This window comes from Lissotriton helveticus, chromosome 9 (assembly GCF_964261635.1).
Source record: "Lissotriton helveticus chromosome 9, aLisHel1.1, whole genome shotgun sequence".
NCBI lineage: Eukaryota > Metazoa > Chordata > Amphibia > Caudata > Salamandridae > Lissotriton > Lissotriton helveticus.
Window position 1 is genome coordinate 27746137 of NC_136070.1, and position 27458 is coordinate 27773594.

The following is a 27458-nucleotide window of genomic DNA, read 5'->3' on the forward strand; positions in this document are numbered from 1 at the left end:
CTGTCACTGTAAGACTGACAGATCTCAGGTGAAAGGCTGGCAGGCATGAGAGAACTACCTCAGACGCCTTGATCCCTATGTCTGAGAGCACTGTCGCTGATAGTCTGACCAGAGTGAATGCTCAGCTCAGTCTGTCAGAAGCTTATGCCTCAGAGTGATTGAGTTGAATCTGTCACCATGAGTTGAATCTGTCACCATGAGTTGAATCTGTCAGCAGCCTCCTGACAGATTTCTGTGCATGCACACGCATGCGCTAGGACGCCTCAGGGTAGCTACCACGCTCTATAAATTTTCTTTTCATTTCATTTCACCTAATGTTAGTAACCCTTGAAAGTGAACGGCTGACAGACTGGGACAAGGCGATAACAACTCTGGTCTAATTCCTAGTCTGTAAACAGACAATGACCTTGAGGAGGGAGTAACTGGCAGACCCCAGTCACTGTCACCCTCAGGCTGACAGGACCCTAGACTGTATAAAGTGACTGACTCTGGAGAGTGAGTGAGTGGGAGACCACAGTGACTGTCCCCCTTAGACTGACAGCGCCCCCTAGAGCTTAGACAGTCTCTGACCCTGGGGAGTGAGTGGAAGACTGGTGATGGTCACTCTGAGACGGACAGGACCTTCGGCTGTAAACCATGAATGACCCAAATAGTTAGTGGGTGTCTAATCACAAGGTCTGCCCCCCTCAGACTGTCAAAACCCCCTAGACTGTAGACAGTCTTTGACCCTGGGGATTCAATACAAGACTAATGATAGTCTCTCTGAGTTACATGACCCTAGGCTGTATACAGTGGCTGACTCTGGAGAGTGAGTGGGAGACCACAGTGACTGTCACCCTCAGACTGGCAGCGGCCCCTAGACTGTAGACAGTCTCTGACCCTGGGGAGTGAGTGGAAGACGGGTGATGGTCACTCTGAGACCGACAGGACCCTAGGCTGTAAACCGTGACTGACCCGAAGAGGTAGTGGGTGGCTAACCACAAGGTCTGCCCCCCCTAGACTGTAGACAGTCTTTGACCCTGGGGATTCAATACAAGACTAATGATAGTCTCTCTGAGTTACATCACCCTAGGCTGTATACAGTGGCTGACTCTGGAGAGTGAGTGGGAGAACACAGTGCTTGTCACCCTCAGACTGACAGGACCCTAGGCTGTAGACTGTCTCTGACCCCGAAGTGTGAGTGGAAGACTACAATGACAGTCCCCCCTAGACTGTAGACAGTCTATGACACTGGGGAGGGAATACAAGACTAATGATTGTCACTGAGTTTCATTACTCTAGTCTGTATTCAACCACGGGCCCCAGGGAGCGAGTGTCTGGTACACGGCCCAGGAGTGACTGCAGGGCAGAGTGAATGCCCCAGACTGTCAGTCTGCTGCTGGCACAGGCCCGGGCACGCGCACCACCTCAGGAACTCTGGCGGTCACTCTCCCCGGGGGCTCTGTGCACCCGTGCACTGTCACTGCTAGAGACACCCTGTGTGAGCCCCTTGTCCTGCCCTGACCGCTGCCCTTTGACCCCTCGTGATATTAAACCTCGTCCATCAACCCTCTGTCCCCTGACGGTGGATAATATAAACAAGTATACTTCCGGGAGAGGGGCCCAGGGCTGACAGCCAATCAACGAGGCGGAACCATATCTCTGTTTGGGGTTTAGTCTGAAAGCCGCGCCTTCATTTGGAGAACGTCTTGTCCCGTGATTGGCTCCTGGCCTCTTGTCAGTTGTCCATTGGTACTTTAAAATCTTGGCAATGCCCAGTTACTCTACATTGGCTGGGAGATCTTGGGATTGGCTGAGGAGGAGCGCTTGCCAGATCCTCATTGGCTGTTTGCTTCTATGACACGCGCGCAGAGATGCCGGGTGCTTACGCCGCGTCTGTTAAGGAGTTTTTTGTGTCAAAGTCTGTGTTCCCTGGGTAAAACTAACCCGTCCCCGGGAGACGGCACTGCTGGCATCCGGAAGGGACAGCATCGGGGCTGGTGAGTAGACTCGACCCCGGAGGGGCCTCTCATTCAATCGACTGCTCCAATCGGCAGTTTCTGTGCGCCGATGCGCTGCCGAGAGCCATCCGGGCGGGTTCACGTTGTTTGTGCAATAAATAGACATAGAAAGTGGACTACAGCACCAGAGAGATGTGAGAAGTGAAGAATCACCTAGTTAACAAGAAGGACAATGAAAAATGTCCTAGCTAAGAAGAAAGAAAGTTTCAATTCTATTGAGGACTAGGAGGTGAGGATTATGCATATATTTTTTCACTTTATTTGCGTATCAGTATGTAAAGAACATAAAAAAAATAAAACAGTAAAACATTACAGACTACACATCCCCTGAACCACAGGGGAGCAGTTTCCATTGTAACTGTAGCCAGTCCGCGGTCTTGCTGTTAACCTGGCGTGACCTGCATGATTCGCACCCACGCGCTTGTGCCAGGGGTGTCCCGGTCCAATAAATAAATGGGTTAGTGGCCACACAAGGCCTTCCACCCAACTGTCCAACGGAGTGTTGTGTGTGTTATTTCCCTGCTGCCCCTAGTCCTTATTAATGTCACAAGCCACCCAGTTTACACTGGCGACGAAAGCGGAGCCGCGCCCACGCTCCCGCACCTGCAGGCACAGACGACGTGACCCCCACGAGCTGCTTCCAATCAGGCCCGCAGACCGAGACGTCATCCACGCCTCCCCAGATTTTTTTCTCTCCCCCCCTGCACACACAGCCCCCCGGCCGCCGCCAAGGTCTGTTTCGGCAAGCGCAAGCCGTGCGCAGCAAGGCCAAACGTGAGTCACATGTGGCCAGGCCGGCATCTACCTCCAGAGCTAGGGAGCATCGAAGGCTGCATATCTGACCCCACAGCGTGCAAGAAGGAGGGCAGCCCCATGGTTACGCTCAGCTCCAGATCCTAGGAAGAACAATAAAGAAAGCATAAGGAATATAGAGGAAAAAAACTGGTGAGAGGAAACAAGGGAGAATTCAGGGATCAAGCACAAAGTAAACACAAGACGACAGGTATGACATCCCAGAAGCAGCTCGATTGAAGGTGCACCGAGACACAAGATGGGCGATGATCCGAATGCAAATCAGCCTCAAACGCATTTAGTCACACAGCACACCCCAATAGGGGTTCTACCACCGTTCAGCGAGTCAGCCAATCCCACCACTGCGTCCCAACGATGTAAGACGTGGCTAAGGTGGCTTGAAAACTACTTTGTGGCAACAAGAGAGACAGATGGAACAGTGAAACGATCATTACTCTTCCATTATGCTGGGGAAGAAGTATACCTCCTATTCAAACACCTCCCCAATAAAGGAGCGCCTACCGACTACAATGCCGCCATGATGGCGCTAAATGCACACTTCCACCCGCAGCTGAATCTAGATTTTGAGAGATTTAAGCTGGGGCAAGCCTGCCAGTGCGAAGGGGAATCAATCAATGCATTTTACGCACTGTTGCGAGAGCTGGCCAGCACCTACGCAACGGACGACAGGGCCACGGAAGAGATTTTCTCCCAAATCATTCAGGGTTAACGCAGCAAGATGCTACGAGGACTGGTCCTGAGGCAGCCAAACATACCCCTAAATGACATATTGGTCCTGGCCAGGACACAAGACCTATCTGCAACAAGAGCAGATGAGATGGACGTAGCCCTAACACAGTCAGCAGAGAAAGACACAGCTGTCAAGAACATGCGCGCTGACGCCGTGAGGACCAGAGGGAGCAGGCAGCGAAGCTGTCCACCCCAAACCCCGAAGGGCCAATGTGGGTATTGTGGACGCGAGGAACATCCTGTCCAAGCGTGTCCCGCACAGGGTCGGACGTGCTCCCACTGTGGGATCCCGAACCATTTTGCCTCCGTATGCAGAAAGAAGAATCAACGGAAAGACACCAGAAGTGGAAAGCCGATGAGGAGGATGGTGCGCCAACTGTCGAGCACCTCCCTAACACCTACAAGCAGCGCCAAGAAGTCTGATCAGGCCACCTACAGGGTAGAAGACATCCACGGAGGATGAAGAAGTCGACATACACCTTGTCTCATTCACTCAAGAGCCAAAGAAACGGAGGAGGCCACAACCCACATGCACAGTTTAGATAGCATGCTCAGAAGCTGTTATTGACACTGCGGCCTCTGTGACCGTCATGGGGATACAGCAGCATAATAGGCTACAACCCCGACCCAAACTTGCACCATCCAAGACTAAAATATTTGCGTACGGAAGCCAATCGCCCCTACATCTACGAGGGCAAATGAATGTGCCAATCAGGTCAGAAGATAACAAAATTACCACAACAGTCCGCATAATTGACCAAGAAGCCGATACCTTACTCAGCAGTCATGCCGCCGAGGACCTGGGCTTGGTGACGTTCGCGTGGAGCATACAAGTGAACCAAATGAAAGAGCTGCCCAGCCACTTTGCGAGCCTTTTCAAGGGACTGGGGTGCATCAAGAGAGCCCCTGTGAAGTTGCGCATCGACCCAGCGGTGACCCCGACTGCACTCCACCACCAGAGAATCCCTTTTCACCTCAGGCCCTTTTGGAGCAGGAGCTGCAGAAGTTGGAGGACCAAGGGGTGAAAGAAAAGGTGTTCAGGCCAACCCCATGGGTGTCCCCCATCGTCATAGCAGAATAACCACGGCAACCGGGGAAGCTCAGATTGCGCATTGACATGCAGCTCCCCAACTAAGCCATCCCGCGGGAGCGCCACATCACGCCAACGATGGACGACATAGTGGCTGACGTCAACGGGTCCCAGTGGTTTTTTAAGTTGGATTTAAACGCAGGATACCACAGTTGGTCCTGGCCAAGAAGAGCAGGTACATCACCACGTTCTGCACCCACCTGGTGCTGCGGTGCGACAAATGCCTCAACTTTGGAATATCTTCAGCAGCAGAAGTATTTCAGGACACAGTACGTGAGATCCTGTCAGGGCTGCCAGGGGTGCAAGTGACAACATACTCATCCACTCCACTACCGCAGACGAACACTACAGACACCTCAGAGCCACGCTGAAGCGCCTCCAGGACCATGGTGTCACCCTGCACTTGGAAAAGTGCCTCTTCATCCAGAGGGAGATAGAATTCTTCGGATACATCTCCAACCAAGAATGGATCCAGGTGGACCCGCGGAAGTCCCAAACTATCAAGGACTCGCCACCTCCCTTGACAGTGTCGGAAGTGAGGATCCTCCTCAGGATGATGCATCCCCGATCTGGCCACCCTGACAGAACCCCTCAGGAGCCTCACTTGCTCCGACACCAAGTAGACGTGGGAAAGAGAGAAGAGACGGCGTTCCAGGAGATCAAGAACGCCCTCCTCGACCACACCACCTTAGTATACTTTGACCCCGCAAAATGCACAGAGCTCCTCGTGCATGCAAGCCCAGTGGGCCTAGGGGAGGTGCTCACCCAGGAGCAAGAAACCGGGAGATGGGCTGCACTCGGGTGTGCCAGCAAATCACTCTCCCCCCACAGAGGAAAGTTATGCACAAATCGAACGTGAGGCCTTTGCTATCTGGTGGGCTTGATGGCCTTTTCACCTGTACATCTGTGGCCACCCGTACAAGGTCATCACGGACTATCAGCCACTAGTGCCACCCTTCAAAGGATCAGCACCCCATCCACCTCCAAGGAATAAGTGTCGGTCCATCCGGCTGCAGCAATACGAAATGGAGGTAGTGTCCTGCTGTGTGCGAAGAACCCTGCAGACTTTCTCTCTCGACACCCAGCTCCAAGGGGAGACACAGGAGATCGAGGAATTGGAAGCACACATCAACATGATCTCCTCAGACACATGCCCTAACGCCCTGACCCTGGTGGACATCACGGCCACAGCCAAAGGAGATCCACTAATAGCCAAGGTACGCAGTGCCATCCAAGGAGGCAACTGGCCGCGTTTCCTACAAATCGCCGAGTGGTCGGGGTGAGACAAGGAATATCTCACCAAAATGTGGAGGGTGCGCAAAGAACAAAGTGTGACCCAGGATGGAATCCTACTGAGGGGGTCACATGTCGTGATTCCAGCAGCCCTCCACAACCAACGCAACTGGCCCATGGAGGGTACCAGGGAACCGAAAAGATGAAAGCCAGAATGAGGGACAAAATCTGGCTCCCTGGGCTAGAAGATCGAGTGGAAGAAACAGTGAAACGGTGCCAAGCCTGTCGGCTAACTAATGCACCATAACATCCAATGCCCATTCAGACAGACGTACATGGGAAAGTCCCGTGGGAAAGTATGAGCATTGACTTTGGGAGTTTCCCTGACAGCGGGATGACTCTATGCATGATGGACAGCTACTCCAAGTACCCAATCGTGGAGGTCATCAGCTCCACCGCATTCTCTTGACTTGCCCCTCTGCTGTGAATCTATGTCTCTGATTACTGCTTCAGGAAGTCTTACGATTGCGAGGTGTAGAGATCACACCCTTCATTGTGCCCTTGCTTTGGTTACTTTTCTCTGGGGGCAGCCAGCTTCATTGGTATCTGCTGTTTGAGAAGAAGACAAATTATATTTGAAAGTGAATCAATCCAAACCTGTCTTGTAACCTTAGACAGTGGATCCATAGTCTCTGTTTTGAAAATATGTATAAAAGTGGGGTCTAATTTACCCCAGTTTGTTCCAGTTCTAAGTTCTTCTTGACAAGGAAGGGTGTTCTGCAGAGTACTTGAAGATCTGCTGTGTAGCAAGAGAAGAAGTCTGCCTGACAGACAGTCTCCTATGCTAGAGGAACTTGCCTGGAATCTGGGCTTTTTACTGGAGGAGCTCAGGGTTTGCATGAAATGACTAGAAACTCTGCTGCCTGCTGAAAGAGGGAAGGAGTGTGCCTGGCCTTGCAGCCTGAAATACTGTCCAGGAGGAGACGTTCAGCATTTTCACAGCGTGAGGAACAACCAGAGAAAGCTGACTGTCACAGAGAAAAAACTAGGAGTGACTTCTGCTGTGAAGGGCTCTTCCTGGCCTCTGAGTGGTTCCCATGTGATCTATGTTGAGAATTTCAAAGACCAAGCACTACTGTGTTGCCCGGCATTCCGCTGTGGGGTTGACAGGCTACAGACCACCTCTGGAAGTGAAGGTGTGTTGCATTTGAAGCAGGAAGCCCTGATTGGCCATGGGGCTGCAGTTGCAGAGGACCTGATACCATGTATGACTCTGCCCAGAGGCTGCAACTGCCAAATCTGAGCACCTGTCTGCAATGGGCCAGGAAGGCGGCCGCTGCAGAGGATGAGTCCTTGGTGCAGGCCTGCCCACCGACTACATCTCAACATCTCTCTTCCAACGCAAGGATGATAGTGAGGCCACAAGAAGAGTTGCCGCTGCAAGATCAAGATTGGACCCCTCCCCCCACTGTTTTGGCCGCATTGACCACCAGCAAGTAAATGTGGGTTTGGCCTGCACTTGGGCCAAGAGCTTAACAAAGGCAGACATGCCTGTTGAGTAGGCTTAAGACTTCTTCTGCTCAAACTTCATGAATGAAAGACATTGAACTGAGTTGTACAGTTGATCATTGAAACTGTTTTTGCCGTTTTGATGGTGTTTGAAACAGGGCTGGCTTTGGAAACTGGGGTGCTCTGTAGACCTTTGCTAATGTGGGAAACCTTTCTAAAGGGCGCGGGCTAAAGACACAGCTGCACAGTGGTAGCTTTGGAAGTACGGATGCGCTGGAACAACCTTTATAATTTGCTTCATGCCACTGATTTCCCTTTTGTAATTGTTATAACAGGCGCGGTTACCATTTTTAAAAGGCATTAGAGGGCTTAAGAATGCCCATCCCAACACTTTCCCCAACTAAGGCCAGACACAGGCATACACACACCCTTCTGTTGGCCCTGCTAATTGACACCTGTGTTGTAATTGTATTTATATAGTGCTTACTACGCCTGGCGGGGTGTCATAGCACTTTTCAGAAAGTAGCATGCCTCTCTGGAACCCAAAGGATTAGTGGTGGATTATTATAGGGAAATATGAGTTAATTTGAGCGGTGGACATGTGAGTCTGTTAGTCGGATTGAAAAGGATTATGGAGGGAAGGGCTGCACAGTGAGCACTGACAACACCTGTAACGCCTTCATAGCTGTGCCCTTCCCTGCAAAGTCACATCTGTCGGCTCATCTCTCAGGGGGAACGTTTACTTATAGCAAAAGCCCTGATCATGGATCAGCTTTAATAAATCTTAACTAATAGGTCGAGCAGTTTGGATTGTCCATCTTGGGTTAGAAGAAAACCATGTATGTTGTTGGTCCCAGTTCTTAAATGCACAAACTAAAATAATGTATTTCCTGATTGTTACATCAGTTTGCATATTTCCATATTTTGGTTTAGTAAGTGGTAGTCCAGAAGTTACCCTTGTCGTACTGTAGTCTGCAGCCACTGCTCTAAGGGCCAGGATTCTGCTGCCAGGCACTGGGTTTTGAAGCCTCTTTAGTGACCGGTCCCCCTAGGTGTGGTTCAATCGTGCATCTGTGGCCAAGTTTGCAGCAGGCATCGCTTCAGGGTGTAACCACTTCTCCCTGTTCTTGTAGCTGAACTCTGAACTCTCTCCATGTTCCTGGCAGAGGCAAGTGGTTGTAGATGTCCCTTGGCTCGATGCTGGTAAGTGGCAGCCCGGTAGACTCCTGGCTGGCACAAGGGTTATTACCAGTGCTCCGTGTATTTGCAGCTTTGCATACTGTCCCACTTGGGGGAGGTCATGCTGTTTATAGACCGATTCCATATAGACGTCTAGTAGCATACATGAACCTGTGGTGCTCCTTATAAGCAGTGTTTTTGTATTTTTTCAGAAATTGGCTGGTTCCAGCTCCTGGAAGGAGAATATTGTACCGGTCACTGTGCAGAATACCATGGCGGAGAAGGACAAGGTGGTCGCCGCCCGCGCCGTGGTCCAGCAGTGTCTCTATGCCAAGCTGCAAGTGAAGCCGAGCTCTGAAGAATCCCCGGCTGAGTTTGTAGAGGTGAGGTGTGACCACTGAAGAGGCAACCAGCCAATGTCGCGACCACTCCCTTAGAGCTCCGCTTTCCTATCCCCATGCCTCTACAGCTGGAGGAACGTATGTGAGAGCATCAGCCTACAAGAAGCTCCGGATGCTGCCAACTCTGCCCCACTTGACACCTTCCTCTCAACCCCAAGTAGTTCAGCTTGTGTTTTAAACCCTTGCATGCTGATGACGGCCCCCATCCGTCATGCACTACGGCACTCGTGTGCTGATGACGGCTGGGGGCCGTCCTAAACCTGCCCACTCGCGATTTTGCCGCACAGGTGCAGAATCGCGGCAGCATGCAAGGGGTTAATCAAACACGTCCAGAAGTTCCACTAGACCACGCTAGACGCCTGGATACTAGAAGGATAAATAAAGGATACATTTTATGACTGTCTGCTTCCGATGAGCTCACTTTAGATGCCGAAGAGCACTCAAACATGAGTGAATCCAGTGTACTTGTCTGCCTTATAAATGCCGGGAGATTCTGCTTAATGCAGAGAACGCCCACCTTCCAAGGCAGATTCCAAAGTGAAGCTTACACTTGAGTCAGAGGGGAAACTGCTCATGCTGCCCTCATCCCAAAATAGGAACAAACAAAAGCCCTGACATCCAAGACTTGTCACTCGTTTCAAACGTATATTTTAATCCTCGAAGAGTCCACTTTAAGTATCTTGGCAAGTGGTACAATAAATATTGTATTGTTAGCCAGTCTTCTATTCTGAAGCATTAATTGTCGGTATTCCAAATATGAATGAATTCTCCATAAACATTGAGACCCCCTCACAGGTGCACCACAGAGAGAACTATAAACAATTAAGAATCTCACATTAGTCTTATTGCTATGTCCCACTGAGAACAAATTAAAGGGACAAGAGAACTACTAATATAGTATTTCCTTTCCCTAGAGCTGCCTCCCCTCTCTGACACCTGCATCAGCAGAGAACAGTGGTGTTGCTGTCTTGTAACGTTTTATCTGGCCATGCGTCCCCCACATTAGCTGAGTTTCAATACAAGACTTACACGACTAAACACGATAACTAAAACTGTGTATTTGAATCCCTAACCTAACTTTATAGAAGTGTGCCGGTAAGTGTTGCCTTCATCGACATGTTTCAATAGTGCAGATCTATTACTATTATTATTATAAATATTACATATATAAAACACGTTTTAAGCTCCTATATACAGAAACAGGTCCAAACATTTTAAAAAGTAATAATTAGGGAAAAGCTGCATATGTAGAAAAATATGATGTTTGTGGATTGTGTGGTTGTAGATACACATGCTCTGCATACTCCAGCCATGTAGTGTTGGGCGAGGATGTTTGCGTGTTACTTTTCTTCAAAGAAGTGCCTTGAGCCGCGAATTGTAGTGGTTCTTCTTTGCCTAGTAATGCGCACGGCACCAGCTCCATTGGTTTCCACCATCCGCTTCAGACGTGTATGGCTCGGGATCTGTGTTCTGCGCCGAACAGTGCCTTTTGTCAGGCCTCCTCGTCACTCCTTATCCAATTTCTAACAATCTTTACCCTTCGTTGCTGCCGATAGTCAACCGACAACCATGACCGCTTCGATGCCTTCAACTGGGGCCTCGGCCTCTTCCTGGGGCTTCCTGTCCATACCTCGTCTCTCTTCCGCTCAACATGCCAGGTCAGGGATGGAAAGGACACCCTTGCAATCTTGCCCCCCAGTGTCATTCCAAGTTCCTCAGACTGACCATCACCAGGTCTTGTAACCTCTGCCTCTCCCCCGAGCACGACGATACCCTTCAGTACCAACATGAGGGGAGGGAGACCCGTCAGAGATGAAAGGAAGACAATACTCCTGACCTCTTTGGGGAGCGCAAAGTTCTAGACCAGGATGATGCCGGTCCCTCTGGGACAGAATCACTGCAATTCAGCCCGGAGGCGAGTCCACCAGACGATTTAGATGGTAAAATGATTCCAGATTCAAAGACTCCAATCGTGAGTATGGTCTAGTCGCAACCGTTGGTTGCACAACTTCCACGTGTTCCTGGCGAGCACCGCCCCTCTCTGGGTCGGGCCATAAAGCCCATAGACTGATCAGTGTCTGCAGGTTCATCACTGCCTTCGGGCCATGGTCCGCACTGACCGAAGGCCTTGGAGCCAAAGCTCTCAGAGCTGACAATGCTTCCTTCTCCGGCCAAAAAGACCCTGCATAAAATGCGGTCTTGATAGAAAACCTCAGGCCGCTCCACCCCGGCACTGGAAGACCCACCGGCACCAAAGACAAAAACTCTGCTGAAGACAACCACAGCACATCAAATCATTGACACCGAAAACACCTTCAACGCTGCAGCAAAACTCTCTGCCGAAAACGCTCTTGACGCCAAAGACCACCACTGGTAACGAGCTCTGAGAACTTGGAACAACCCGTTCTCCAGAGTATCCAAGAAGAGCTAGAAACTCCCTAAAGGAGGCTCTTCATGCACCCCCAGACAGGAAAAACTACAACCCAACCCCCGCCAAAGCCACAGGACACTACCAAAGAAGCGAAAGCTGTTCTTCAAGTGCCAGATTGCCCTGGAGCCTATATCTTCCCCAAGGCACAAGAAATACAATGACTGGGGTACTAGCCCCATCCGTGTTTGCCCTCCTTGTCCTCTGTCTACTCCTCTTGCCTCACTGCCACCATCTCACATGCCACCTCCACTAGCCTCACCACAGCGGTCACATCACACAAGGGGGTGTTCAAGGGGTGTTTATAAGGGCAATACCACTAGAGGCAGAAACGACAGAGGCACTGCTAAAGGGGCCACCTTTACCAAACAGTGACTCCCTCCCACCCCACCCCCACTACACCTATTGAGTGCAGGGGCTACAGGGGTATCTTCTCTATTGAGGACAGCTCACTTCCGGCTAGTGTGTATATTTCCATTATTCAACACGGCTAAAGCCGGGAATCCACTGCAGCCCACCAAAGATCCCACCACGCAAAATCAGACTCCCCACAGCGCCTTCTGCAAGAAGAGGTCCAGGTGCCTATCCTCAAGAGCGCAATAGTGTCATTGAAAAACACCAAGACGGAGTTTACTCCCTCTATTTGTTCTTCCCTAAAATGGGCGGCTCTCTAAGGCCAATCCTCAATCTCAGGCCCCTCACCAAGTACATCCTCTCAGGGCACTTCCATATGTTCACTCCTCTACCACAGCACGGTGACTTTATGATAGCTCTCGACCTATAGGACACCTACTTCCTATACCTATCCACCCCACTCATGGCCGCTGCATACGATTCATGGTAAGTGTGCAGAATTATCAGTTCAAAGAGCTACAGTTCAGGGTCACCACTGCCCCCAGAGTGTTCACAAAGTGCCTTGCGGTTGAGGCTGCCTGGTTTAGTCAGACTGAAATCCATGTATTCCCATACTTAGATGTATGGCTGATCAAGAGTGTAAGCAAGCAGCATTGCTTCGCACATATCCAAACCATGATTTCCCTCCATCACAACAGGGGCTTTAACAATAAACACTGTCAAGTCCGACCTGCAACCTCTGCAAGTCAACCCTTTCTGGAAGCTGTACGAAATGCTGTCACTGGCAAAGCTTATCACAGTCAAGCAAGAGTGCAGGCCTTCCAGCAACTACTGGCTCTTTTTAATCCAAATCCTCAACTGGTAGAACAGTCCTGTGCCTTCTAGGTATGATGGCCTCATGCATAGCCATTGTTCCTCACACCTGCTTATACATGTGCCCACTACAGCATTGCCTCTCAAAGTAATGGTCCCAAACTGAGGGCCAGTGTGCGGATCTGTTGTTGTTATGGGCCAGCACTTATTGCTTTCTGCAGTGGTGAAACAGTAACAACCTGTTGCAGCCCAGCCCTTCATAGACCCAAAGCCTTCTTACAAGAAGGTTAGCACAAAGAAGTCCTTATAAAAACAGGCAAAATGACTGCCATGTATTACCTCCAAAAACAAGGCAGCACTCACTCAGCACAGCTGCTGGTCTTTGGTACTGGGCTATTCATCTTCGGATACACCTCCTGACAGGGTGCCTTTCCGGAGTGTATGACAATTTTGCAGACCTGCTCAGCAGCATGTGGCCACAAGCCCATGAGTGGGAACTCCACCCACAAATGTTCCTCTTGTATTTCTGTTGATGGGGAGTACCCAATGTTGAACTGTTCGCCACCTCCCAGAACGCCAAATGCCAGAGCTTCGACCCAGATTCCCACAGTTCATGGGCAATGCAGTATGGATAAACTAGTCTGAATATTTGCCTATGCTTTTTCACCTCTCTCACTTCTTTTGTGTGGAAGCTGCAGCAAACGTCTCTCACGCTCATCCTGGTCATTCCCACTTCGGTCAGACAACCCCGTTCCACGACCCTCCTGGAAATGTTAGTGGTTCTCCATTAAAAGCTGCGGAGCAGGCTGGACCTTCTAATGCTAGACCACTGCAAGATCATCTCAAGATCAGACACCGCAATCCCAAGCAGCTTAATCTAGTCATCTGGCTCCTGAGGTCTTAAAGTTTGGGTACCTTAACCTCTCTCAAGAGTGCATGTCCATCCTCAAAGTTTCATGGACCTTCTACAGTGCCAAGTGGAAAAGGATTGTCCACTACTGCATGCCTAAGAACATAGGCCTGCTTAACCCTCCAGTACAAAAACTCATTTTATATTTCCTTCCCCAGCAAAAATCAGGCCTTGCCTATACATCCTAAGGCTACACCAGACCGCTACAGGTACCTACTTGCAGAATATTCAACACTTCCTTATTCAGAATACCTTTGGTCAAGACCTTCATGGCATGGAGGGTTTCAAAGTGTTATTCTACTCAGGGTTGCCTTGCCCCAGTCTTGAACCTTATTATCATCCTTACCAGACTTAAGGGCCGCCCCTTTGAACCTCTACATTAATGCCCTTTACATTTAGTCTCCTAGAAGGTGACATTCCTTGCGTTAGGGAGTTGCAAGCCCTGACTCTTGAGAAGCCTTTCTTTCAGGTTCACAATTGTCCTTGGAACCAATCCCAAATTTCTTCAAAGGTGGCATCTCCATTTCATTGTGATCAAACCATTGAGCTTCTGGTGTTCTTCCCACAACTGGGCTTCGTAGCGGAAAGGGCTATTCCCACTTTTGATGTAAATATATATGTTGGTGTGGAAGGTCAAGGGCTAAGTCTTGCATACCTTTAAAACGTAAAAGAAAATAAGCACACACACACACAGATATATGAAAATTAGTAACACTTGCCCATCTTTTGAAAAAAAAGCTGGTTTGGTATTTAACCCCCATAAAAGAAAATAGCGACACACACATTTAAAAATCTACATAAATGTGTGTATTTTAGGGCATCGCTCCAATTTTTTAAAATTTTTTATAGGGATTACCTTGTCTAAAAAAATATATAGAATTTTAAGATTTAGTATAAGATCTTGAATCAAGGATTAGGTCTCCATTAGCCAAATATGTTATGTTATGTTAATTGATATTTATATAGCGCTAAATCACCGTCAGGTCTATTAGCGCTCTTGGGGGGGGGGGGGGGGTTGGCGTAACTGCATAGTCGGTAATCGGGTCAGGCATGAAAAGAGCGTTAAGCTGTGCTTAATGCTTCCCTAAACAGGATAGTTTTGAGTTGTTTCCGAAAATGGAGCAGGTTAGGTTCTTTACGGAGCTGCTCAGGTAACTTGTTCCAGAGCTGGCGGACAAGTACCGAGAAAGCTCTACCCCCTTTCGAGGAGAGCTGGTACCGAGGACAGGACAAGAGGTACGCCTCGGAGGATCGCAATGAGCGTCCCGGGGTGTAGACCTCAAGGCGGTCTTTTATGTAGGTGGGAGCTAGGCCGTATATTGCTTTGTGGGCGATGCAAAGGCTCTTGAATTTCGCTCTTTGTCTTATAGGGAGCCAGTGCAATTTGCATAGAAGCGGGATGGCATGGGATCTTCTAGGGAGTCTAAGGATCAATCTGGCTGCATCATTTAGGACCACCTGTAATCTGTTTGCCAGTGTCTGGGGGAGACCGATGTATAGGGCGTTGCCCAGGGCCGGACTGGGAACCAAAACCGGCCCTGGCAAAGTGCTCGGCCGGCCCCCCCTCCCCGCTCGGGGGTGTTGGAGGTGCCGCCGAGCGTTTTGCTAGGGCCGGTTTTCGGCCGATTTTGTTGCAGGGCCGATTTTGCAGCTATGCTGCAAAACCGGCCCCTGTAACAAAATCGGCCCCCAGGGGCTCAAAACCGGCCCCCACCCTTGTGGCGCACCGGGGGATTGCCCGGTGCCCGCTATGGCCAGTCCGGGCCTGGCGTTGCCGTAATCTAACCTCGAGATGATGGTAGCTGAAACGATCGTCTGGAGTGTGGAGGTAGAGAGAAGGGGGACCCGTTTTCGTAGTTGCCTAATTAGGCCCGTGCAGGTACCGACCACGGAGGAGATTTGGTTGGCCATGGAGAGTTCAACATCAATTTTTATGCCAAGGCTCTTTACAGCTGGCCTAGGTCTGGGGTGGGACCTAGTTCTTGGGGCCAGAACTGATCACCCCAGGGGGAATCTGTTGTAGGGATGACCAGAATCTCTGTTTTGTCAGGGTTGATTTTTAGTGAGTTAGCTGTCATCCAACTCACGGTGAATCTGAGGATATTTTGTGCCTGGGTCTGAGCAGATGCGGTATTATCGATGCTTAGAAGCAGCTGGGTATCATCCGCATAATTAAAGATTTTACAACCCATCTTGGCTAAGGCTGTTACCAGTGGTTGCAGGTAAACATTAAAGAGGAGTGGGGATAGGGCTGAGCCCTGGGGAACTCCGCAGCTAAGCGAGCCTATATCGGATACTGCCTCTCCTAGTTGGATCCTTTGGGACCTGCCAGATAGGAATGATTCAAGCCATCGATGGGCCTGATCCTGGATGCCTAGGGTGGCGAGTCTATCCAGTAGTAGGGCATGGCTGACCGTATCGAATGCCGCTGATAGATCTAATAGTACCAGGGCACAGGGTCTTTTACTGTCTGCCATGGCTCTAAGCTCATCAAGCACTGATAACATAACCAGCTCAGTGCTATGATGTGCTCTAAACCCAGCTTGCCGTCCTTGAAGGAGGTGGTGGTCCTCCAGGAAGGGTGAGAGTGTTTTCAGAACATGTTGCTCTAGGACTTTAGCCAAGAAGTGTAGCTGGGAGATTGGTCTATAGTTTTTTGGATTGGTCACATCGGCCCCTGGCTTCTTTAGTAGGGGTTTGACTCTCGCTTCCTTGAGGCAAGATGGCAGATACCCGCTCTCTAACGAGTTATTTAGCATGGAAATGATTTGACCTGGAAGTGCCATTCGAAAAATTCTAGGGGGACATGGGTCTGAAGGGGAACCTGTTTTTATCCGGTTCGTGAGCAGCCTGAGGGAAGCTGTATCCAGTTTGGGAAAACTGGAGAGTACATGGTCAGGAGGTGGAGTCTGGGGAAGGGGTAGTAAATTGTAATTAGTAGGAGTATTGTCAATATCAGAAAGAATATCCCTCACTTTTTCCAGGAAGAAGGATTAGAATGGATTACAGTCGATTGAGGCATCCGCTGGTTTTTGTTCTGGTTTTTGGCGGAGTTCTTTCAGAATTCTAAAGATTTCTTTCTGTTTGTTATCTGCTGTATTGATTCTGGTTTCGTAATATTCAGCTTTAGTTGTCGTGATGCATTTTTTGTAGGAATTGAGTAGTGACTTGTATTTCTCTCGCTCGGCTGGGTCATTAGTTTTGTGCCATCGTCTTTCCGTGTGGCGATGACGACAGAAAAGAGACCCTGGTTTAATAGTGGTTCATGTCTACTTCTGGTCAGGGACTGTTGCTCCATCTGTTGTCTCTGATGTCCTTTCACTTTTAAAACATATGTACTTGATGTAAGATTTCATATATTTTGTCAAATATGTTAAGTTAGTGGATTGGGGGGGGAGGAGCCAAGCTCGCGAGCGTAATGGTCGCCTTTTAGCTCGGCTCCGTCAGCCCTCCGGCCTGACTCGTATATCCTGCCTTATATCCTGTCCGGAGACGACACATTATCGAAGAACTGGGAACATAACGCTTTGCTCATACTCACCATCTTTCCCGGAAGCTCCGACGTGCCGCGGTTCCGAAGTTGTGCCCCCCGAATGGACCGGGGCCTCCGTGGAGCCTGGCCCGGGACCTCCCCTATGGGATCCGGCCTGGTATGGCTGTGACTGTCGACCTCGGCCGAGAGAGTGAGCCACTGGTGAGAGCTGTTGTGCGAACATCCCGGTGATCCTGAGCCGGGCCAGTCCTGGTGGCCTGAGGCTGATGCGGGGCGCGATGCTTCGGGGACTGGTCATGTGAAGGGGTCCCCCCCGCCGCTGCTGCGTCCGGCGACCCTGGACCCTCGCGCCTGAACTCTGCTAGTGAGGAGCGCCGGCGTTTGAGATAGGCGGACCCCCGCATTGGGCGAGTACCCCTTCTGCACCGAGGCCGCCATCGCTGGTACCCCCCGGAGCTCTGTAAAGTCCTACATTTTTTAACCGTTTTGAGAGTAACGGAGGGTGGTGAAGGGGCTGACTTCACAAAATGGCTGCCGCCTATCTGGAATATGGATCACCTCGTGGCGGCGGACTGGGGTTGCCGGACTGCACGGGGGCCTGGACATGTGTGCGTGAGCCTACAATTGGAGATGTTCTTGATGCCCTGAGATCCTTGCACGCGTCCCTGGCCCCCAATGCCCCTATACGCTCTTCGCGGTCCGCCGCCATCTTGGATGGACGCTTCTTCATGCATCCCCCTTGTCCCAGTGCTTCCATTGCCTCACCCCCTTCGGCTGTTGCGAGGGTTATTACCGCTGGTCATCGACCGCTTAGTGAGCCAGTGGCTTTGGAGCTCCTTGCTCTTCGAAGTATTGAGATCGGGGACTCTGATGTTGTGCCGGAGCCCGGTCCCTCTCGGGTGCCTGGGAGGAATACTGGACTGCTGCCTGTCTCTGCATCTACGAGTTCGTGTTTCTACATTGCGGGGAAACTCCAGCGTTTCCGAACGGCGAAACTGAACTCCTGTGTTTCACTGCCCGTGCTGCTGTTGCTGATACATTTGAACTACCTATTTGAACTTATGCTCACTTGCGGGTTGATTGACCCCCCTGGTCTACGTCTTTATCGTACTTTCGCTCAATTGTGTGCGTGCCTCGCATCGAGTGGCTCAATTCACATTGTCATGTGGTGGGTGGGGTTTGTGGTTAAGAAAGGATTGGGGTGATGTGCACAACTTCCGGTGGATTTTTGGTCTACGAACTTGTGGTGTAGTTGCTTATATTCATAGCGCGATGGGAGGTCCCCCCCTGTAAGTATTATGGCGCTCGAGATCGTGTCGTTCTGGTTCATTCGTACATCGAGTGTAAGGTTGGGCGGAGGGCGGTGGCCGACTGTATTTGTTTCCGCCCTCTTGCTCCTCCCTCCCATTTCTTCCTTTGTGTTCATGTCTTCTTTTTGTCTCATTTATTCTTTCTTTCTCTTCTCTCTACTGCATTTCGGGTTCTGGTTTAGGGCGACAGGCACGCTGTCTGAAGGGTAGGCCGTAGCCTTCTACAGGGGTGCAGGGTGGGATGAGTGGGTTGGGTCCTATTTGATGTTCATTTTCCTCAGTTCTATGGCCCTTTTGTATCTCTTTATAGGAGTGCCGCGTCTGTCCTTGCCTCCCGTGGTATGACTGGGGGTGGGTCTGTAGCGTCGTTGGTCTTCTTCTTATAGTTCTGCTGTTTTCCATAGCGACTGCCATACCCTCCTCGTTGCTAATGCTCCTCTCTCTCCTGTGTTCCCCGCCGCGGGACGCCTGTGTCGGCGTGGCGCTCTTCTCTTTCGTTTTCTGTTTTCAATTCCCTCTCTTCCTTTCTCTCCCTTCTTTATTTATTTATTTATTTGTAGGTTTGTATCGCGCCGGCATCACACCCGAAGGTGTATCTCCGCGCGGAGCTGTGAAGTGAACAGGTCAGGCAGCGTTCGTCCTAGAACAGAGTTGTCTTTAGGCATTTCCTGAAAGCTAGATGGCTCGGGCACTCTCTAAGGGAAAGGGGGAGGTTGTTCCACAGACGAGGGCCCATGATGGAGAGGGCGCGGCCTCCCTGTCTGGTCTTATTGTGTCTGGGAACCTGTAATAACAGTTGATTGCTGGACCTAAGATTGCGGGAAGGGCGGTGGTATGCAAATTTTTCGGCCAGATAGTGTGGCCCTAGGTTGTGGAGACTTTTATGCACCACACAGCAGATCTTAAATTCCACCCGTTTCCGGATGGGAAGCCAGTGGAGGGCTTTGAGGAGGGGCACGGATGGCGTTCTGGGGGGGGCATTGGTCACCAGACGTGCCGCGGTATTTTGAACCACCTGAAGTTTGTTAAGCACTCCTTCATTAGCTGCTAGAAATAGGCCATTGCAATAATCCAGGCGGCTCAAAACGAGGGCCTGGACCAAGGTCTTTCTTGTGTTGTCTGGTAGAAGGGGGAACACTTTCCGAAGGAGGCCAATAATGTCCTCTTCTCTCTCCCCCCCTCCCCCCTCTCTTTCCTCCCCTTCCCTTTTTACCCAAGGTTAGTATGACGGGTCAGTTTTGGTAAGATGTTCATCCGATCCCTTCGTTCTGGTTCCGATGTGCTATTGGGTGGTGGGCATGCAAAGTCGATAGTGATCGAATGTTGATTGTGTTTAACGCAACTGCTTCTATACCTATGTGTACGGTGTTACCTCTCCTGTATTGCGGCCCCATACCCCCTTACTGTTGTTGAGGGTTTGTTTTGGGAATTCGGATTCTTCTATGTTGACACTGAACCTGTCGTACTCCTTCTCCCCATATTATAAAATTAACCTTCTCTGCTCCTGTTTGCTGGTCGCCTAGACCTTCTGTGTTTCCTCCTTTTCGGGATTGTATCGCTTATGCTCCTTAATGATTGGTACTGTAATGCTCGCTCTGAATCTTTTGCCCGATTTCCGTATTGTGGCCGGCCAATTTGGTTGTAGGCCCAGATTTGTATATCCTTTTAATACGAATAAAGGTTTTAAAAAAAAAAAAAAGTTAGTGGATTGTTTTGCACAAAGATTTTGTTATTTACATTACAAAATTAAAGGTAAATAATGCATACCTTATACAAATTCGAACTTTATGAAAAAAAATAAGATGATTGTAGTTCAATTGAAAGAGGAAAGTAACTCAGAAAATATAGCAGGTTGGATATATATCTAATTACTGCATTTCTGTGGTTTTGTAACTGTGTGTGTGTGTGTGTGTGTGTGTGTGTGTGTGTGTTTTTAGGACCTCGGGTAATGATGGGGAGGTCTGTGGGTGTAGGTTCACTTCTTGGATGCAGTGTCGGAGGAGGAGCGTCCACCGCCTCTGTATCGGCGGATGCTGGGAAGTGTGAAGGCGATGGAGGCCGAGTGGAGGTCCATCACGGACCGACGGAAGTTCAGGCGGAGGTTGATGGAGGCAAGGCAGCAGTTGTGAAGGGCTTTATATGCATGTGATAGTAGCTTGGGCTGGCATCTCACCTGCACTGGTCTACAATGGTGAGGGGAAACAGGGCCACTCCCCCTCTACTAACCTCCATGTTCAAATATTGTAGTGCGTTTTCCCAGGAAGGGTTCCTAGGCGGTATACGGACAGCGCCGGGACACCGCCGGTGGAGGTAGCTGTGCGCTTTACAAATTCCGTCATTTACATTTGTGAGTGGATTGTTATAGGTTTTCTCTTCATTCAAGGGGTCACAATGGGTGTGGCAGAATATTCTCATTCCATTTCTACTCGGAGCTTTTGGCTTTGGGTGTAGTGAGGACAATGAGGGGTCTCAATTGTCTAGTTTGTGTGTAATGTTCTACATATGGAATGCTGTAGGAATGTAGGATCCTTCTGCATGGTTACCCCCACTTCTTGCCTGATACTAAGCTGTGTTTTGACTCGTTTGACTGGGTTCCTGCTAATCTGGACCCCAGTCTATCTGCTTTCTCCTTAAACTGTTGTATTATGTACTTGGGTACACTCCAGATTGGGTACTGGGGTACCCTTGTCAGTCCCTAGTATATGGTACCCATGTACCGAGGACATAGGTGCCCCAATGGCCTCCCATGGGCTTCAGCATGTATTATGCCACCCATGAGAGACCATTAAAAATGGGACTACAGGCCTGCCTTTGCAGCCTGTGTAAGTTTGTGCCTGCACCACTTACTAAAGATATAGGGTCACTATTTCTAAGGGTCGCTGCACTTAAAACGTATAAGTCACCCCTATAGCAGGCCTTTACAGTCCTGAGGGCAGGGTGCTTGGTTCTAAGTGAGAGGATGCCCTTGCATGGGCAGGACACCCCTGCAGCCTATGGAGTCCATTCTGTTGGGTTTTCAGTGAAGCAGCCATATGCTATAAAGAGGGGCATCGCGTAATCACACGATGACCATCTCGAAAACGGCTGCAACGAATCCTATCAGTTTTGGTATCAACAGTATGGGACGTATGATTCCAAGCACTGGAAGAGTCCTCCGTAAGGCTCTCAGTGTTCCCAGTCCTAGCCTTCTAGTCCTGGACAGTGCAAAATGGTTGCTGCTGACCAGAGAAACATTTCTGCCCTCCTGCTGCTGAGCCAAGCTCGAGCAGAGGAAGGCAGAAACAATAGGCATCCTGTCACAGGGAGGTGTGACCACCTCCCAGACAGGGTTTAGTGTATTAGGGCTGGGTGGGTGCGCTAGCCAGCGCCTGTAAGTCTGCATGAGGGGCACGTTTGGTGTCCCTGTGCATAATCCAGTTCAAACTAGTCAAGGGAGCCGTTGGCTCCCGCTCTGTTTTGAAATTGGACAAAGGACATGGGAGTAACCTCCCCTCTGTCCAGACCCTCCCCTGGGAGGGTCCCGTGAATCTTCCCAACCCTTTCCCTAAGGTACTTAGGGGGTTTTCTGGGTGTAGGTCCCTGGATTCGTCGTGGGATAAGATTCAGAACTGAAACAACTGCACTTCTACTTTCTGGGCACTCTGGACTTCGTTTGGGCCTGACTTTGTCTCCCTTCCCGTCTGCTGCATCGTCTGTGCCTCTGCGTCATACAGAAACCTTCCAAGGCCTGTGAAGCATCAAGGGTAACCGAAGTAATCTCCCTTGGAGTGATGGAGTCACCCCCCCACATTGGTAGGCACCTCAACACTATTTATTTATTTATAGCATTTATAAAGCGCTCTATCACCTAAAAGGCATCCTGGCGCTGGACCTCTCAGTGTAAGGTCAGAGACACACCGGTAGCCGCAGTTAAGCACTCTGGAAGAGCCACGTTTTTCGTCTCTTCCTGAAAGGGAGAAGATCCTCCATTTGTCTCAGCTCCCATGGAAGCTTATTCCATAATCTCGCAGCCGAGGTGCTGAAAGCCCTACCTCCAAATTAATTTTTAAAAAATCTTGGCACCTTCACCAGTCTCGCAGAGGAAGAGTGAAGGCTCCTCCTTGGAACATACCAAGCAAATTCCTTCCTCATCCGCTTAGGCCCAATGCCGTGCAAGGCCGTGAACACCAAGCAAAGGGATTTATACTGGACTCTGATGTACGGAAGCCAGTGCAGCTCTCGCAGTGCAGTGGAGGTAGAGGAACATCTAGTTTTCCCCAAGGCTAGTTTTGCTGCTAGTGCTTGGATCCATTGGAGTCTTTCCATTAAATATATAGGGGATTCCAGCAGTAGAGCATTACAAAGGTCAAGTCTGCTTCCAATTGTACATTGTACTATCAACACTCTAGCATGTGCCGGTAGAAGTGGAAGGATTTTGCGAAGGGCGGAACCATTCCACTGGAAAGAGATTGATTACAGATAAGGTGAAGAGAAGGGAACAGTTCTTCTCTCAACTCCTTCCACACTTTATGTGGCAGGGGGTCTAAAGGAGATCCCGAGGGGATACTCGAAGCCACCTTCACAAATTTATCCTCCCTTGGTATTTCGAAATCAGTAAAGGTACGCCCGATCCCTATTTCTTCATTTCCTGCCTTTGTATCATCATTTAGATTCCCGTCAGCATGACCCCTGCACTCTAAGCTCTCAGCCTCCTACTGTGACCTCTCCCTTCTGAGGCCCTCAATGATAGCCTTAATTTTTTCCTTGAAAAACCTTGCCAGACTGTCGCACAGACCCTGAGTCGGGGGTGTCTGATTCTTAACACAGTCCGGGTTAGTCAGGTTATTCAAAACTTTAAAAATGCATTTGTACCATTCGGAGCGTTCAGGATAGTGTTAGAAAAGTGATCAGATTTTGCAGTCGATATTTCTTTCTTATATCTAGTAATTGTAGTTTTCCAAGCAAGTTTAGCATTTTCTTCATAGGCCCTTCTCCTTTTCCTCTCTGCCTGTTTGTACTCTAATTTAAGATTTTTTAGTTGATCACTGAACCAGGGGGCCGATAGTCTACCCACTCTCTTATGTGTCTTTAGTGGGACTACCTGATCCAATGTAGTAGTGATCATGGTACAAAGGGTCACATAATTCTCCACCCCATGACTGTCTGTTTTGAAACAATCCTAAAGGTCAAACACCATAGAGGTGCTAACCTTTTTTAACCCCTTTGATGCTTGTGACGGAACCGTTCCGTCATCAGTCACGGCTGAGCTGTGCTGATGACGGAAAGGTTCCGTCACGACCGCGCCCTGTTCTGGAATATCCAGCACAGGGGCGGAATCGGCGCCGCACGGAAGCGGTTAAGAGGGATTGCTAATCTCTGCTAATATAACTTCCGAAGTCTCTAGCCGCCGTGCCGTGAGATTTTAGGGTATGTACTACACATTTAATCAAGTAGTGGTCCGACCATTCTACTGGTAGAGTATCCAAAATCCCCAGAGCATTTTTATCCACAAAGATCAAATCATGCATATGACCTCCTTCATTTATTTATTTTTATTTATAAAGTTTTATGTAGCGCGAACAAGATCCCGAAAGATATCAGAGTGCTTTACAATAGGTTGGAAAGAGGACAAAATGAAATATACACAGCAATTGAAAAAAAAAAAGCTTATGTGTTGTTTCATCCACCAGCTGATGCAAATTAAAACCTTCACATGACTGGAGGATGTTACTGAAACCAGATGCTAAGGTTCCATTGAACCACAAGTTAAAGTCACCTAGGATTAGGGCGGAAAGGAGACAGTGGCAGTGTCCCTGATCCGCTTCGCGACCTGACCGAGTGTAAGCTTACACGCTGATTGAAAACGCTGATTGAAAACGCTTTTAAAATTGTTATGTTTGTATTTACTCTGTGACTAGTGCCTTTTTAAAAATTCACTTACCCCTGCACCACACGTCACTTTACTGATTGTAGGTGCCGGTTCCCTGCATCGCTTCGCTGGGGCACTTCCGGTCGGCCAGCTTGCAGAGCGGTTAGCGCTCTAGTGCACAACTTCCTGTGGGTATTTAGGCAGAACTGGGCTGCAGCGCTTCGCGGAAAGGAGACAGTGGCAGTGTCCCTGATCCGCTTCGCGACCTGACCGAGTGTAAGCTTACACGCTGATTGAAAACGCTGATTGAAAACGCTTTTAAAATTGTTATGTTTGTATTTACTCTGTGACTAGTGCCTTTTTAAAAATTCACTTACCCCTGCACCACACGTCACTTTACTGATTGTAGGTGCCGGTTCCCTGCATCGCTTCGCTGGGGCACTTCCGGTCGGCCAGCTTGCAGAGCGGTTAGCGCTCTAGTGCACAACTTCCTGTGGGTATTTAGCCCTCACAGCTTCTTGGGCGCGCAGCGGCCGCGCGCAGCCCCGCCGAAGACCCGCCAAAGAGCTGCCCGTCCGCGCTAAGGCAGCGCCGGGCGCTGGGCACTCTGCTCCTCATCCTGCCATTAAACTGGCAGGATGTGTTACTCTAAATCCGAGCTGCTGAGTCTTCAGCATTCTTCCTGTTGTTGCAAAAGACGCAATCCTGCTCATATACACCACCCGCTTGTTACTCCCTCCCAACTGTGCTCTACTTCTAAGCGCAAATCTAAACCTCTCCCTGTCCACACCTTCAGGCTTGGACATCTCAATGTAAGATCCATGTACAAACATTCTTCAGAAATACATGACCTTTTAACGGACTATGCTCTAGATGCCCTGTTCGTGACTGAGACATGGCTCTTTGATGAGATGGACTCGGTCTGTAACCTGGCAACACCTACAGGCTACTCTATCTATACGGTGAACAGGGGCACGAGAGGGGGCGGGCTAGCGCTCATAATTAAATCCCACTTTCAATGTCAACTCGATAAAGTGGACATCAAGGGTAGCGAAAGTGCTCGCTTCTCGATTAAAGTCAATCCCCAGTTCTGTGCTACTGGCCTTCTGGTTTACAGACCTCCTGGTGCTGACGTTCCCTTCACTAACTCCCTCCTACAATATCTAAATACCAATGTTATTAACTCTGCCAACTTTACGATCATTGGCGACCTTAATTTACATCTTGACAAGAATACCGAGTCGAAGGCGGCAACTTTTTTAGCGGATCTTGCGGCTTTCGAACTTGAGCAACTTGTCCATGGCCCTACCCATAGAGCAGGACACCTCCTTGACCCCATTTTCACCAACATCACTGGCGGGTCCTCAGGCATACCTATTCCCATGACCTGGACTGACCACTATCTAGTGACGTTAACCATCCCCTGCAACTTAAGTGCTGTTACAGCATCTACCTCTTCAGTTCAGAAACGGCCATGGAGAAAACTCCATCTTGATGAACTCCATGACATTCTGGCATTACATCCCCTACCTCCGAGTGAAGACCTGGATGCAGGATACGACCAGTTCTGCCTTTGGATCACCCAGGCGCTCGACACTCTTATCCCTGCCAGATGGACCAAGGCCCGCACCCATACGGCGAGTCCTTGGTACAACTCAGAACTTGCCGCCTTGAAAAAGGAATGTAAGAAGGCAGAGAGACGCTGGAGGAAAAGTTATGTTGCCAGCCTTAAACAAGATTATGTCCTGCATCAAAAATCTTACCACCGTAAAGTCTGCAGAGTGAGAGCGGCATATTATGCCAGTGAAATCAACAACAGCTCTAACACCTCAAAATCGGTCTTTAAAATTCTGAAAGACCTCACGGCAAAACAAACTGTCAACGCCATCACTACCTCGCCTGACCTCTGTAACAACATGGCTAATTTCTTCACAGACAAAATCAAGAAGATATACGACACCTTCCCCAAAGACCCACAGGCACCGGTCACCTTTGATCCTTCCAGGCATTCCCTCATTTCTTTTCCCACACTTGACCGTGATACTTTCTCTAAAATCTGTAGAAAGATTAAATCCGGGTCTCCGGCAGATCCCTTAAAGCCTGACCTCTTCTGTGACGCTCATGCACTCATCACAGACCACGTTCGTGATTTTATCAATCGGTCACTCTCCACCGCCAGGGTCCCTATTAAATGGAAGCAGGCATGGGTATCCCCCATTTTGAAGAAACCCACCTTGGATCCCTCACTCCCGGAAAACTTTAGGCCGATCTCCCTGCTCCCTTGGCCCGCTAAAGTGGCCGAGGCACACGTTAATAACATCTTGTCCAACTTCCTCCGGACCAATAACATTCTGGACGACTCCCAACACGGGTTTAGAGCTGGTCATAGCACCGAGACAGCCTTGCTCAGTGTTTCTGAGGACCTCCGTTCCATCCTTGACGCCGGCGGCACTGCAGCACTGGTCCTATTGGACCTCAGTGCTGCCTTTGATACGGTGTCACATGAGGTCCTCTTGATGAGACTGGAGGAAATCGGAGTCACAGGGGCAGCCCTGGGGTGGTTTAGAGACTTCCTGTCTAACAGGTCTTTCAGAGTCTCCACCCCCCCTTACATCTCGAAGGAGCATAGCATTGGACAGGGAGTGCCGCAGGGCTCGTCCCTTAGCCCTACCCTGTTCAATGTCTATGTCCGCCCGTTAGCGGAGGTGGCCAGAAGGAATGGAATGGCTTTAGTATCATATGCAGATGATACCCAGTTGGTGGTGGCTTTGAATAACAACAGTGGTCTGGAAGCCCGTCATTTCAAACAGACACTCATCGACATCACCAACTGGATGACGGCGAACTTTCTCCAACTAAATGCCGGTAAAACCGAGATTCTCCTCTTGGGAAAAAACACCGCTTCCTGGGGAGATAACTGGTGGCCTGATATTTTGGGCTCTCCCCCTAAGCCAAAAGACTGTGTTAAAAATCTAGGCGTCTGGATCGACTCGGCTCTAAAATACACCATCCACACCAAGAAAGTGGCCGCCACGTGCTTCGGCATTTTACGCAACATCAGGCCCATCCTGAAGTTTTTTGACTGCCGCACCCGCCAGCTCATCGTCCAGGCGACGATCCTTTCAAGACTGGACTATGCCAGCTCTCTCCTTTTGGGAGCAAATCTGGCCGAAATCACTAGACTGCAGAGAGTCCAGAATGCGGCTGCCAGAGCTCTGGTCGGCCTACCTCGCCACTCTTCTGTTTCTGGAACTTTAAGGAAACTGCATTGGCTCCCGGTGGGAAGAAGGATCCAGTTTAAGGCTCTGTGTTTGGCCTTCAAGATCCTTAAAACCGCCTCCCCCCCAC

The 27458-nt window shown here is 49.8% G+C and overlaps 1 protein-coding gene across 1 annotated transcript in view; it reads left to right on the plus strand.

The window, feature by feature from the left end:
- The first annotated feature begins 1819 nt into the window (after positions 1–1819).
- The window catches only part of DTD2 (D-aminoacyl-tRNA deacylase 2), a 37696-nt gene continuing 12057 nt past the window's right edge, over positions 1820–27458 (plus strand). Inside the window, exons 1-2 of the mRNA XM_078659392.1 lie at positions 1820–1979; positions 8766–8936. Coding sequence (XP_078515518.1) covers positions 8826–8936 — 111 coding nt within the window. The 5' untranslated portion in view covers positions 1820–1979; positions 8766–8825. The remainder of the gene's footprint in view (positions 1980–8765; positions 8937–27458) is intronic.